General features: G+C 36.7%; 1 protein-coding gene across 2 annotated transcripts in view; it reads left to right on the forward strand.

Moving 5' to 3' along the window:
• The first annotated feature begins 487 nt into the window (after window positions 1-487).
• Window positions 488-15,018, forward strand: part of brinp3a.1 (bone morphogenetic protein/retinoic acid inducible neural-specific 3a, tandem duplicate 1) — a 31,011-nt gene continuing 16,480 nt past the window's right edge. The window contains exons 1-5 of one of the 2 annotated variants that reach the window (XM_079628862.1): window positions 510-1,015; window positions 1,821-2,095; window positions 2,651-2,698; window positions 12,443-12,630; window positions 13,817-14,001. In XM_079628862.1, coding sequence (XP_079484988.1) covers window positions 1,866-2,095; window positions 2,651-2,698; window positions 12,443-12,630; window positions 13,817-14,001 — 651 coding nt within the window. In that variant the 5' untranslated portion in view covers window positions 510-1,015; window positions 1,821-1,865. Of the gene's footprint in view, window positions 1,016-1,820; window positions 2,096-2,650; window positions 2,699-12,442; window positions 12,631-13,816; window positions 14,002-15,018 lie in introns of both variants that reach the window. The other variant, XM_079628863.1, reaches the window with a different exon arrangement.

Consider the following 15,018-nt stretch of genomic DNA (forward strand, 5'->3'; position numbering starts at 1 on the left):
TGGCAATTTATTAAGAAATATTCTAGGTTCTTCTTCATTTTTTTCATTGTCTTATCAAAAGTTTACAGTGAGACCATAAGCTAACTATCCCTCACACACACACACACACACACACACACACACACACATATATATATCTATATATATATATGCTATAGAGCAAAAAGTCACAGATCATTGTAGCAGTAGGCTAAACCTCAATGTAACATCTCAATTCAAGCAATTTTCTAGTTCGGGTAGTTTACGACTAAGCAAGGCTATGTGAGTAATGATGTGTCGAATTAATAATACAATGTAAATCTTGCAGCTCGAGTAGACTATATCCCATTCATAAATAAGCACAATATTATTTTCATAACAAGCACATAATGTTCAAACTCACTGTCAGCCTGACAAAGTAGCGACATTCTCTCAGCAGTGAAACCCCGCCCCTCTTGCACAGGAACAGCCAATGAGGAGTGGAGGAGGCTTGTCTCTGAAATAAATAGGATTTTTTTCATGGTGTGTATGGGAACCGTCGAGTTGGAGCATCCGACATACGCGCAGTTGCACAGAGTGGACCACTGGAGTCTGCATTTATATAGTGCTTCTTGGGGACCGGGTTAAGTTACTATATCGAGGGGAAACAGTAGACTTTAATCGCGTCAGTCGTTAATGGTTATGGGATTGCTTCAGCGTAACTTCCAATTCATAAGAGACCTGTCTACTTGGAGAGAGAAGACTGAAGACAGAGCGACCGCTTCTAATCACGATAGTTTTGTTCTTCTGTTCACCCGGATTATACGGCACAAGACGTTGGAAATATACTCCACAGTGGAAGCAGAGAGTTGGAAGCTGGGATTCCAGGGCTCTTCTCGCATCGCGATGGTGTTTAAAACAAGTTGAACTGAGTCAAATCTTTAAAGGTCACCCTCAACAATTTGCCTATGCTTTGCGTTTACAATCATTTGCCTTAAATCATGAAACTGTAGAGGTTGTTGACTTCAGTGGTTGAAACATCGGACAACTGGAAAAGGTAGGCTAAACTTACTATAACTAGCTAGCCTAATAATTAAATTAAACAAGTTTAACTATAATGAACTATTTTAACTAATTTTTTATTATAGTAATTGAAAATACTCATTATAATTACAAGCATGATCTCTACATAATCATTTTATTTGCATTAAATAAATGCATGTGATTTAACGTTATCAATGAGAAGGATCTAAAACCCAGGTTGGATAGACAATGGCAGAAAAAATTACAATATAGCCTAATGTATATTGTTACATGCCTATGTATCATATAGCTTAATGCTATTTTTATACATTAAGTCAATGGTTTTCAATCTGGGACCCCCCCCCCCCCCCCCCCCCCCCCCCGGCCAGATTCAGGGACCCTGGAACCTCCATCTTAAACAAGCTAGATTTTTTTCAGTATCATTTTATAAAGGCTTTTAATAGGAACAGTGACTACCATTATTACATTATTTAATGCTTAAAATAACGATAGTAAGAAAGTTAAAAATTAGTTAATAGTTAGAAATGTCATAATAATTTAAACTTTATGTCTTAAGCCTATATATTATAGGCTATTATACACACACACACACACACACACACACACACACACACACACACACACACACACATATATATATATATATATATATATATATATATATATATATATAGGCTATATATACCGGTATATAGATTTATAAGACTTTAGGGACCCCAGGCTGAAAACCCTGGACTTTAAATGTCTTTACATTTTTAAAAAAGAGGTGTCAGAACACAGTTATACTTGAATTCACTGTATTGTCTTTGTTGTTTCAGAGGGCAAGGAAAGTTCGGAGAGAATGTCGAGTCGCAGGGTGAAGCATGAGCTGCCAGTGTACTGATTTTAGACTGGCGTATCTGATGAGTCTATGGGTGTGTGTTGTACTAAGCCTTCACTGCTGGGTTCTAGCCCCTGTGGCAGCCTCCCATGATGCCGCTGGTCCATTTGGGTGGCTCCTTTCAGATAAAGGGCCTTTTCATCACTCACAGGAATTTGCAGAATTTGTGGAGCGTTATCAACAGGGCTTCACGACCAAATACAAGATTTACAGGTAAGTTGGATTATTACTTCTATTATTTATTGCCAGTGATGTTTAGAATGTGTTGGACCTATTAACGATATGCGAATATGGTGCTTTTTAATTTTATTTGAACACATACTGTTTAATAAAAAGTTAACAAGAAACTTTAATGGCTCATTTTGCTTTCACACGGAATACGAAAGAAAAGAACATTCCACATGCAAATGACCACATGTTTGGACTAGTGGAAAACACTATTGGAGATACAACTATGGAATATAAATGAGACTATGTTAATAAAGCAATATAGATAGATATGTTGTTGGGTAAACATTCTCTGCACATGAGGAGTTACTGAGGAGTTTTCGTTAAGCAATCTGACAGCTGTTTTCAAGTTTAAAGAGCAGTTCAAAACTTTTAATGCCAGATTATTAGTCACAACTGGTGTGAGGTGAGGTGTTGAGGGAAGTTGTGCTGAGTTAGAGTTGAGGATTAGATGAAGTGATAAACAGCCCAAAAGGGGAGGAGAGAAAAGCTGGAAAAGAGTTGGCTGAACTGAACCTGACTGACACGCTCATTTGGCAGGGCCGTTGGACCACGCTGCCAGGCGCAGATGGAGATGGCAACATTGGGGTTAGTCAGACACTCTCTCCTCGACATACGTGTGCATCTGTGAATGCTCCACTGGCTTTATTTTTTTGCTAGACACAGACTAGGAGTCAACAAAAGTACAGTTGTGCTTTCTCAATGTCAGATCTCCCCCTGCTGGTGGAAACCCGCAGCTTTGTCTGCGTATGTGTGTGCGAGCGCTGGGGTGCGCGTGTCTAGGCACATAGTTTTACTTTGCATGCTAGGCAGGACTCCTATCCCAACATCCCTTGTGCCCGAATGACTTTTAAGTACCTTGCTCTCACACTGGCAGTACAGAGAGGGACAAGTTTGCATCTGCGTTGATCTGAACTTGAGAAAGAATCAATTCTGCTTCCTGCCCACTTAACACTCTTTGCCTTGTATGAGACATTTGAGAAAAGATAATGATGTGTGACACTGGAACAGTTTTATAAGCCTTAATGTGTGTGTGTGTGCATGTGTCAGACATTCTGTCATCTTTTCTTTGAAAACAGAAATGCAGTGTGTGTGAGGAAAAACAAGTAGAAACAATTTTCACTCAAAATTGCTAGTAGATTTCACAAATAATTACAAAGAAATGCCAAGTAACACTTTAGATTATACATGACATTTTTAAGTATAAATAATTAAATAGTGTTCTTGTAAAACGTACAATGATTGTTTTCGAGAAAATAAAATAATATTTTGTTCATAGTCCAGTGCTGCTTTTATATTTGTCTCAAAACCGTGTTACACAATCTTTGTAAATAAAACGGCAAAACTTGAGCTGCTGTCCCACCTTCGTGGTTGTAAAATCCGTCGCGACAATAAATCCCACCCAAAAAATTCTCACCTCAAAATTAGACAACATCAGCATCCGCAGTTTGTTTGCGTTTGCGGAAACACACCTAGCTTTTTACAAATTCATAACTTTTGGTAACATATAGGTGTGCGGTGACATAGATTAAAGGTAAATTTGTGACATATGTTATATTCTCATTCTCCCCAGTTACCTTTCGCCAAAGGTCGAACAGAGCCCAAGGGTACTGTAAAGGCTTAGTAGTGTCTATCCTTCCTGTCAGATGCATGAAAGGGATCTCATAAAACACCAGACATATGCTGCTTGACAAGTGCATGATGGGAGGGTTCTGCACGGAAGGATGGGTGGGTGGGTGAGGCCGGACAAGCCGATGGCAGAGGAAAAGGTTGCCGGAGCACATACGTGCTCGCTTGTTCCTCCCGGTGATGCTAATAGCGAAGCTCCCCGAGCACAAGGTGACAGCAATTGTCAGCTTAGCCAGAGCTGTGTGAGCAACAATGAGGATAAGCAGTAATTCTCCCCACGCAAACACTGTCTCGCTGAAGTTTTCCTGCACTTCGGAATGCAACTTGAAGTCAGCAGAGTCTGTGATGTTTTTCATTTTAGAATTGGACAACACGTGTACTTTCAGTCCTTTACTGGAATTGAAAGCATTAGGAATAGTTAAATACGTACATTAAAAAAAATACAACAGAGATATTCTGTCACTTTCCAATGTATGGTTGTGTTTAAACCATTTGCCTTCTGTTTCAGATGCTAATCGAGCCCCTGATATTTAAATCAAATATTTTAATTATACATCATAGCAGGAGAGTTGAGCTGTAAAGAAACCCTGACAACGTCTGCCTTTATGTGATTGTGTTGATGCACCACTTAATTACCTTTTGCTTAATTAGTTAGTCATTACTTCAGTATACAAGTCTGTAAAGGCTATATGTGGACTGTAAACAAAAGAAGATCATTTTTGTTCGAGATAATTAAGGGACTTAGGTAAATGGTAAAATCCACAAGGTTAGGTCTAACATTTTTTTGTAAGATTAATGTAATTAATCTTCATTTAAAGGGAGATTTGTAAAATCTTAAAATTAAAAAAATGTACAACCATAGACTGCTGCTTTTTTTCCAGCAGAAGGTAAAGCTTAGAATGAGGACGATGTTGAATAAATCAAGATTTCCAATTAACAAAGCTTCTGAAAGGGTTTAAGATGAATAAATATAATTGAATTATCATACATTCTTAAACATGTACAAGTCATAAGTGTTATTAATGCCTGAAGCATTAGAGGTCTATTAGCCTCCGGAATCTTCAGCGTTCCAAATAGCTTTAGACGGAAAATGTTTAGCCTAACGACAATAATGTCTGAACATTCTCCATAAAAGCCTCAGATCATTGATTGCTCAATTAGTGGCTCTACATTGTGCTATTTTAGAGGGATATTTAACTTAATGCAGTCGTGTGTGTGCTGTGTACAGGACATTAATGACAGCTGGGTTCTGTAGAAATACTTTGAACCACTCTTATCAAAGAATATCTCAGTGTTGTCCTGAAAATCAAACTGGGGCAAAGACTGTGATGTTCACCGGTGTGGAATTTCAAATTAAACACTTGAAGGGGTTCCGGTATGGCATACTTGACAATTTTTTTATTTTATTTTTTTCATTCGTGGAAAGAAATGGTTTCATTTCACACCTCTTCTTTACTGTTGGTTTTACTTTGCCCTTATGTTATCAGGTAAACTCTTAAAAATAACAGTTATTTATTGGCGCCAATGGCTCCATGAAGAACCTTTAACATCCATGGAGACTTTCTACTTTCTTTAGATTATTCAAATGTTCTTCACTCTAAGAAAAAATGGTTCTTTAAGAACTGTTCACTGGAAGGTTATATAAGTACACACAAATTATTATTCTATGGCAACACTGTAAAAAACTCCTTCTTATGGAACCTTTATTTTTAGGAGTGTAAAGGAGAATTTAATTTCAATCCAAAAGCATGATTAGTGTGATATTGCTTTTATACAAAAGTTATTTGAACAAGAAGTTAATTTTGAATGACTCACATTTTAGACACAATATGGCCACTTATTTTGTTTATTTTTGCATCACCAAGGGAAGTAGTTCCAAAAGTAATCAAATTAGCTTGCAACCTAGATCAACATTGGGTGAATTATGGTAATCTAGAGCATTGTTTGCAGTTTTGACCTTTACAATTTACTTCCATTGTCACGCCCAAAACATTCCAACAAATAAGGCGTTATCACATGACAGCCCAGTTAGAATATGCTAAAGGTATCATAGAATTGCTTGTAATAGCGGAAGAAGTGTACAGTACACAGCAGAGACTGGGTTTCCAGAATCCTAATTCACCCTATATAAGAGAACGAGAGAAGGTGGGTGGGAGTGAGAGAGGGAGAGAGAGAGAGAGAGATCGACAGAATGAGAGGGAGAGAGAGATATCAGGCTAGTAGCGTCAGGCCCTAGCTAATCGTCTCATTATTTATGTTTCAAGACATGTATATCCCCTGAGTATGCTTGCACTTGCATTGGAAACACAATCAAGGACAAAACACCTACTGGCTGCTCGGTCATTGCTATGGTAGATTGTTTTCCTTGTTCAGTTTATCAGGGCCAGAGCTCGACTAAGAGAGATGAGCTGTTGGACTTCCCTTATGGGAGTTGAATGATGGAAGTGCACAGAGGTGCGTAGTTTAAGTCATATCTCACAACTGGCAGGAGTGATGATGACTGGGGCTTTGATGGCTTAATATTTTAGTATGAAGAAATACTCTTTGAATAAAGAGCGAATGTCCTTTGTTGACCAATTAGCTCTAATTTTAGGTCCGGAAAGTTTCTCGAAGTCCTAAATGACTCATGCTGTAGAATGAGTGAGACCCTAATGAGCGTGTTTACTTCAGATTAATGTTAGCATGAAGAAGTGTTTGATAAACACAACTAATGAGGTGTAGCCGCAGCTCTCAATTTGCTTCAGGTTAGTCTTGAATTAAAAATCAAGTTAAGACCACAATATAAACACAGCTGGTTGTTGGCAATAAAGGGCATTTTATTGAAAACTATATATATAAAAAACGTAATTTGGCTTGTTTTATCAGCATCTCATGCATATTTTAAAGGGTCATGAAACAAGAAGACACTTTTAGGTGAAAGCAGTTTATAATATACCGGTTTGAAGTTTGGGGTCAGTATAATTTAGTTCAGTGTATGTATATATATATATATATATATATATATATATATATATATATATATATATATATATATATATATATATATCAGTGGCAAGCGGTGACTTAACTGGATATGCTGGGTGGCACGTTATGTCAAATAATGTGCCCAGTGCAGATACGTTGGATGGATTTAATAAGCAAGACGCTTGCGCTCACTCTATACAGTGTTAGCTACTCACTTGCTTCCTCTCATGACACATAGCAACACAGCTAAAAGTATTCCTAATATGTTGTACGGCGCATCTGCCTTAAAGGGTTAGTTCACCCAAAAATGAAAATTCTGTCGGTAATTACTCATCTTTATTTAGACTTTTGTTCATCATCGGAACACAAATTGAGATATTTTTGATGAAATCTGAGAGCTGTCTCACTCATTCATAAGCTGCTAGGTAATTGCATCTTCTGACGTGAGTTCACGAGAGCGCCACAACGCATGAGCGAGAACTGAGAAGATGACGCTGATCGGTCTCGATGTAGTGTTTAAAATGGTTCTAAAGTGTGCACTGGATGTCCGAATCGTGAGAAACCAACGAGAAAACGTAAAAGTGCCTTACCAATGCCGCAAAATGAATGGCTTACCTTTCACACTTTCCCATCAAATGATCGTGAGCGTCATCTTCTCAGTTCTTGTGCGTGCGTCGTGGTGCTCTCGTGAACTCACGTCAGAGGTCCACATGGAAGAAAATGAATAGTTTAATAAAGTCATTATTTTGGGGGGTTTTGCGCACAAAAAGTATTCTCGTCGCTTGATAAACTTAAGGTTGAGCCACTGTAGTCCCTTGGACTATTTTAACAATGTCTTTACTAACTTTTCTGGGGCGGCAGATGCAATTACCTAGCAGCTTATGAATGAGTGAGACAGCTCTCAGATTTCATCAAAAATATCTTAATGTGTTCCGAAGATGAACGAAAGTCTTAAGGGGTTGGAACAACATGAGGGTGAGTAATTACTGACAGAATTTTCATTTTTGGGTGAACTAACCCTTTAAGGACCCTACATACAAAAAGAGATCGAAGAATGAACTGATGCAACGTCATTTCGCAACAAAATCAGGCCAAAATAAACTTTTGGATTTTGTTTTGGGAGTTCGAAACAGCTTGCCAAAGTGAGCTTTTCGGAAAAGTTGGGGATCTGTTTACCCGAAACTATCCATAACTGACAGATTTTAAGAAAATTACCGTCGTTTGGCAAATAAATAAATAACGGACAGTTACGTATAACCTATCATGTAAGCTTCATGGTACATCTCAAACAAGGAAATTTATAGTAATTTATAGTATTAATATTAATTAGCAAGTCCATGCATGGGTTGGGTTTGCAGACTTTGCACTATGCTGAGCATTTACAGCTTATATTAACTGCATGCCCCTGATATATGTATTTCTTTTTTGTGTGTGTGTGAAAGAAGTAATACTTTTATTCAGCAAGGATGCATTAAAACTGCCAAAAGTATCAGAAAAGACATTAATAATGTTACAAAGATGTCTATTTCAAATAAATGCTGTTCTTGTGATGGTTTCCACAAAAATATCCGGCAGCTGTTTTCAACATTAGAAATGTGTCTTGATCACCAAAAGAGCATATTTGAATATTTGGAGTTCTGAAGGATCATGTGACACTGAAGACTGGAGTAATGATGCTGAAAATTCAGCTTTGCGATCACATGAATAAGTTACATTTTAAAATGTATAATATTGTCAATATAATATTGAAATAGAAAACAGTTATTTTAAATTTGAATAATATTTCACATTATTACTGTTTTTGTTTTTACAGTATTTTTGATCAAATAAATGCAGAGGTGGCCATAAGAGACTTCTGTCAAAAAGCATTAAAAAAATTATATACACATGTGTCAGCATTACCGCTCAATACTATTCATGAGAACACATGGCTATTACCCTTTATCAGCAGTTCATCAGCCAATACCATCCATAGTCATGTGCGGTGCTCTAGGTGGGCCGTTACGCACCGGTACACAGTACCGGCACTTCTATTTTTTAATCAGTATGTACGTACCCTCACTTTTTCTTGCGGACTGGCACTTCTCACATGTTGCCGGTTCTCTGACCGCCACGGAACACGATTTCAACCTTCAGGAGTACCGACACTTTTGTTTTACCCTTCGGTTGTGTGTTGCAAGAAGTGTGCATCTACCTGGCTTCCTCCATGAATGCTGACAGAACACAGAGCTTTCAATCAGAGACCGACACCATTTGACATGTTTCTGCAGCAAGCATTTATTACGTGAGTTTCTAGATTTATGGACTGTTTGAGTTATCAGCCTGACACTGATAGTCTTGGACACAAATGCCATCCATCCTGACTGTGAGTGTGTTAAATGATTAAACCACTTATAGTATATTTGTGGGTCAACAGCAGAATAACAGCTGCAAAAGTTATTAAAAATGAAAAAGTACCTGCAAATATATTTTCAACACAGGGCACAATAAAAGACTTGAAACTTGAAACAAATGTAAATGGCATTACTTTACAAATGATACAAGGTCTTTGTAATGAATGAATTGCAAACTTACAGAATATTACCAATCAAAAGTTTGGGGTCGATCTTTCAGAGTTCATAATATGCTGATTTGCAGCTCAAGAAACATTTTGTTAAAATAATCAATGATGAAAACAGTTGTGCTATTTAATATTTTTTATGGAAACTATGATATATTTTCCCAGGGAAAGCAAGGTTGGAACTGATAAGAACTGATAATAATCTGTAAATGTAAAAAATGTATGATTTGATATATTTTTTGATGAATAGAAATCTCAAAAGAACAGCATTTTTTATCGAAATATGTTGTTGCATTATAAATGTGTCACTTTTGATACATTTAAAGCATCATATCTAAATAAAAGTATTATTTAAAAAAAAAAATCATACTGTCCCCAAACTATTAAACAGTGTATATCTGCATTTTGTGTCATGCAGTTATGAATATAAGCGATTAAGCATGCACTTGTGAGAAACTTTGAGATTGTAAACTCCATTAAAACAAATTAATACTGACTGGATAGACACAGTTTTTGTTCCTACTCTCCATTTATGTATTTACTTGCTTACTTAATTTTTCAAAAGTGTAGTGAGAAATGAATGACTTGTGACATGTCAAAAATGATTAAACTTTTAAAAACTGGTCTCGAGACCCCCTGTATTCTGTTCCATTCCGTTGCTCTAAATCTTTTTGAACTCAATAACATGTTATGTGTTAACAGCTTTTTACTCACCCTGTTCTACCTGTCTCCATAAGTGTGTTTTAGCAAGGCTGTATCACAGAATTTACGTACAGGTAATTTTTCCATTAATTTTGCAGCCTACTTGAAACTAATTACTAACTGCTTACTAATTGAATGCAATGTAACCTATCCATAAATCTCACCATAGAGTGTATTGCATAATATTGCAAAAAGTTGCATAAATCTGACTCTTTCCTAATAACGAAGACTGAATGTAACAGTCACCCGGTTGTTTCAAACATATAGCGCTGCTTCCGACAGCATAACAAGCTGGTCTCATTTGCTTGTACTGTGACACTCTCAGGCTCCCTTTGGCTTCAGACTGCTTCCTCTGGAGCGTGTTCTCACCGTTGACTCCATGTAGCCGTGGGTCTCTGTGGGGAAGCCTGGCAGGTAGTTCTTCAAAATGCCTTCTCCTGCTGTGAGGCTCTAGCGTGGGCCCAGTGGTGGATTAGCCTCCAGCTCCATCCATAACTGTCCATCAAAAACTTTTGTTCTGACACAGTGTCGATCATTCTCTCTCTCTCCGTTTTTTTTCTCTTTCTCTCCCTCTCCCCCTACATTTGTCTTTCTTTGTCTCATTGTCCTTGCTGCTCTTCCTTTCTGCTGTCAATAAGTGTCATCTGTTATTATTTAGATACATGCACACTTAGCAAGCCATTTATTACAATATATAGGGTATAATGAGGCAAGATGCCCCCTAGGGTATGCTGTCCTGAATTGTGACATTTGTGACAACATTTGTGTGATTTATTCAGTCTTTCAGTCAGTTTTGAGGTTTCTGATTTGTTTATTTGTATCCAAAACTTTCTGTTGATGAGGATTTGTGGAGACAGTAATTGATTTGAATTGGAATGAAAATAATTGTTGTGTTGTTGTTGTTTGTTTGTTTGTGCAAGAGAAATAGGACAAAAAGGACTTTTGCCTCAATAAACTCCTGATTACTTATTAAGGTAGTTGTAAAAGGGATAGTTCACCCAAAAATGAAAATTCTGTCATCGTTTACTCATCTTCAAGTTGTTCCAAACCTGTTTTTTTTTATACTATGGAAGTCAATGGGGTCCATTAACTGGTTGGTTACCGACATTCTTCAAAATATATTTTGTGTTCAGCAGAAATTTGAGATGAGTAAATGATGGTAGCATTTTCATTTTTGGGTGAACTATCCCATTAAGTTTAGGTATTGGGTAGGAATCGGGTTGGAATAAGGGACGTAGAATATGGTCATGCAAAATAAGGCATTAATATCTGCTTTATACGTACTAATAAACAGCCAATATCCTAGTATTATGAATGCTAATAAGCAACTATAGTTAATAGTGAGAATTGGACCCTGAACTAAAGTGTTACCTTATTATTGTATTGAGAATCATTCATTCTGAATGTATAGTCTTTTATTCTATTGTGACAGTAACCACAAATTCAGACTGAACAGATTATTCCTAGTAATAGGAAGAAGAACAGAGCGTTAAAGAAATAAATGGATCTTTCAGATCTATTTATTTGATTTTGTGATTTCCAGGCATTGTATTTTATTCAGTTTGAACGAAGTGTATCTGATTTTAAATAAAACCTTTGATTTAGTATTTTACATTACTGAAACTTTCATGTTTAACCTTAGGAAACACATTATCCAAAAATCAGATAACAGCTGCACAAGAGGTTGAAGGTCATCTTACCTCATTAGTTGGGCAAGATTTTTTCTTTTTTTCATATTTTCTTAATATGGTGATAATTCTAAAGTCTATCCTACCTAACTCAGTACAGCCATACAGCCTTGTTTGAATGTGTACTTTTTTTATTTCACTTAAGTTTAGTTACAGCACTGAACGTTATATAAGGAACATTGTATTGTGCTGAGCAGATGCTGCTGTAAATGAAAGACATAGTGGCAACTTATTTTGTCAAACGAAATTCCAACTGTTTTCCTTTGGCCTTTTATTCATGAAAGAAAGAAGCGTGCCATTGTTGCTGATTACTCCCAGTCAGCCCTTCTTCAGTGCAAAAGTCACAGGGAAAAAAAAAACTAAAACAAATTGCACCATTATGTAGAGGACAACAGCTTTTAAAGCAGGCCAGAGCAATTCCTAAAGCTGAGGTTGGTAAAAAATAAAGTGAATGCATAATATGATTTGAATTGCTGGCATGGGGGTCATGCAGTCATCGCATTTTCTCCTCAGCAGGTCTTAACCGAATATGCGTTGTACTCAAGCTGCGTGAAGGTTTCTCAGACCTCTCTTTAAACTGCCTTTTTTTCCATTTGGGGAATATACAGAACACCAATTTCAAAGAAACCTTAACTGTAGTGGCTTACACTGAACCAGATACTGAAACAAACTCTCCCAGCTGTTGAAAAAATTATTGTCAGGATTTCTCCCTCCTGTGTCCATTGTGGCTCAAATGAAGGACATTTCCAAATTGGGTGTATGTGTGTGTTTTTGTGCGTGACCTTGCAGAGAGTTTGGGCGCTGGAGGGTGAACAGCCTGGCTCTGGAGAGAGAGGACAATGGCGTGGCTCTACCCCTCGATCCAGAGTTTATGCAGACCATCAGACAGTTGGGCCGCAGACCCACCCTCGCTGCCATTACCGAGAACATCATCAGGAAATATGGCACACACTTCCTGCTTTCAGCTACACTCGGAGGTACTTCAACAAAGATGCCTGTTCATTTCTACAGAATGTCATCATTTCCATTAACAAAAAAAAAGAATGATTCTTTTGATGTGTCTTGGTACACAATGGCAAGAGATGCTAGTGTTCTAGAAAGTATTGGATCAGCTTAAAGTTTAAATCATTATAGTTTAATTGGGATAGAAAATGTGAAAACGTATTCTACAATAGCCAATCTAAAACAATCATAAACATAGAGCATTAAGATACATTTACTGAATGGTTCAGACAGTTTCTTTAGAGAATAATTAAAATATGAATAACTAGGGCTGACAAAATTAACGTTACTTTTTAATACATTTATTAAATTTGACATTTTACATGCATCTACTCTTGAAAACTGTCTGCTCTTTAGGCAACCCAATTTCTACAAATGTGAGCACATGAAAGTATATGGCTGTGGCACCTTTCACTGATATTTGTGTGGTATTTAAAAAAAAAACGTTGAATTAGATATGAATTATAAGGGCATCTGTTGCATAAATCTACTTTCTGGTGTATTTAATTATATATGTATATTTTCTCAAACATGCATCATCCACACAACATGCCAAACTCAATAATTACACAATGTTATTTGCGATTAAATATTTGAATCGCTTGAAAGCCGTATTTATAAGATTTAATTAAAAACTTTACCATGAAACTTTATCTTTAACTGACATACTGTTATTAATCTACGTTCTGGTGTCTTTATATATGTATATTTTCTTCTACATGCAACATCCATACAACTTGTTGAACATAATAATTACACGACATTATTTGCAATTAACCATTTTGATCAATTGACAGCTGTATTAATAATATTCCATTAAAAACTTAAACATGAATGTTATCTTTAATTGATATACCGGTACTTTCATATAAACCCATCTCATCATAAACAAGATCTGTTGAGCATTATGTAAAGTGTTAATGTTTTTTTAATGACAGTTAACTTTCTCATTATGTATATGTGTCGGAATAATTAATTTATAAAATGTATTTAAAAAACAATCTTTAATACATTTTCCATCTTCTATTCCACCTTCTTGTAGTCTGTGTTCCAGAGATTCGCTGAATCGATAATTCCCTTGCTTCACACAAAGAACATTCTTTATGAAGCCATTTTCCCCAGCGTTCCTCACTCTTTTATGTTGCTTTGCCCTCGTTGCAGGTGAGGAGGCGTTGACTATATTTGTGGACAAGAGGAGGCTAAGCCGGACGGCTGACCTGACTGACTCAAATGGCACGGCTGTGACTCTGGAGGCTCTGCACCAGCTGGCTGCCTCCTACTTCATAGACAGAGAGAGCACTCTGCGAAAACTGCACCACCTCCAGATTGCCTCCACTGCCATCAAGGTAACCCTGTGGCCTAGATGCGCACAGACCTGGGGACCTGACCCCACGTTTGAGTGCTTATTTTTGGAAAGGAGTTTGACTTGAGCTCGGCTGTTTCTATTGTTTTGCGGCTGCATCATTTGGAGCTCAAAAGAAGTGGGTTAAATGTTAGAAAAGCACAGTAGTTTTCCTTTACTTTTGTTCTTGTGTTTTTGGTTGTGTAGATATAAAGTATTAATGACTCAGGTGGGAACAAAATGATGTGTATACGCACAGAGAAGCATTTGATTGAGTTAAATTTAGTTTGAAAGCCACTGTTTTTACACGCACTCAGCTTTAAGCTCTTTGAGACATACATGATTTAATACATAGCAAGTTATCTGTAGCAAGCAATATGTGTCAGGTCAGTGATTGTGCTTGAAACAGTAACCCACATACTAAATGAGTTAAATGCCGTCTTCAAGATGCACCGTGTCTACACACTTCTGCTGTAAATGCATGTTACTGAAGTTAGAGTTGAAATGGTTATCTGGAAAACAGGGAATGGCTCAGTAGGTATACTGTATCTTTCATATTAATCTGTGTTGACTTGGGAGGATGGGAATGCATTAAATTCGGCTTTAATGCCCCCTAATGATTGCAGTTTGTTAAATGGTTCGTTAACATTCATTTTTATACTTATACTAAAGAAAAGAAATGTACACTACCATTCAAAAGTCAGTACGACTTTTTTTGTTTGTTTTTGAAAGAAGTCTCTTATGCTCACCGAAGCTGCGTTTATTTGATCCAAATTCACAGTAAAAACAGCTATGCTGTGAAAAATTATTATTAGGGAATGACATTTCTTATTATTATCAATTTAGAAAACAGTTATGCTGCTTAATATTTTTGTAGAGACTTTGATATTTTATTTTAGGATTCTTTGATGAATAGAATGCATTTATTTGAAATAGGAGTGTTTTATAACATTATAAATGTAAGTATCCTTACTGTCACTTTTGATCAATTTAATGTGTCCTTGCTGAATAAAAGTATTCA

The sequence above is a fragment of the Phoxinus phoxinus genome (genome assembly GCF_949152265.1).
Source record: "Phoxinus phoxinus genome assembly, chromosome: 11".
Lineage (NCBI taxonomy): Eukaryota > Metazoa > Chordata > Actinopteri > Cypriniformes > Leuciscidae > Phoxinus > Phoxinus phoxinus.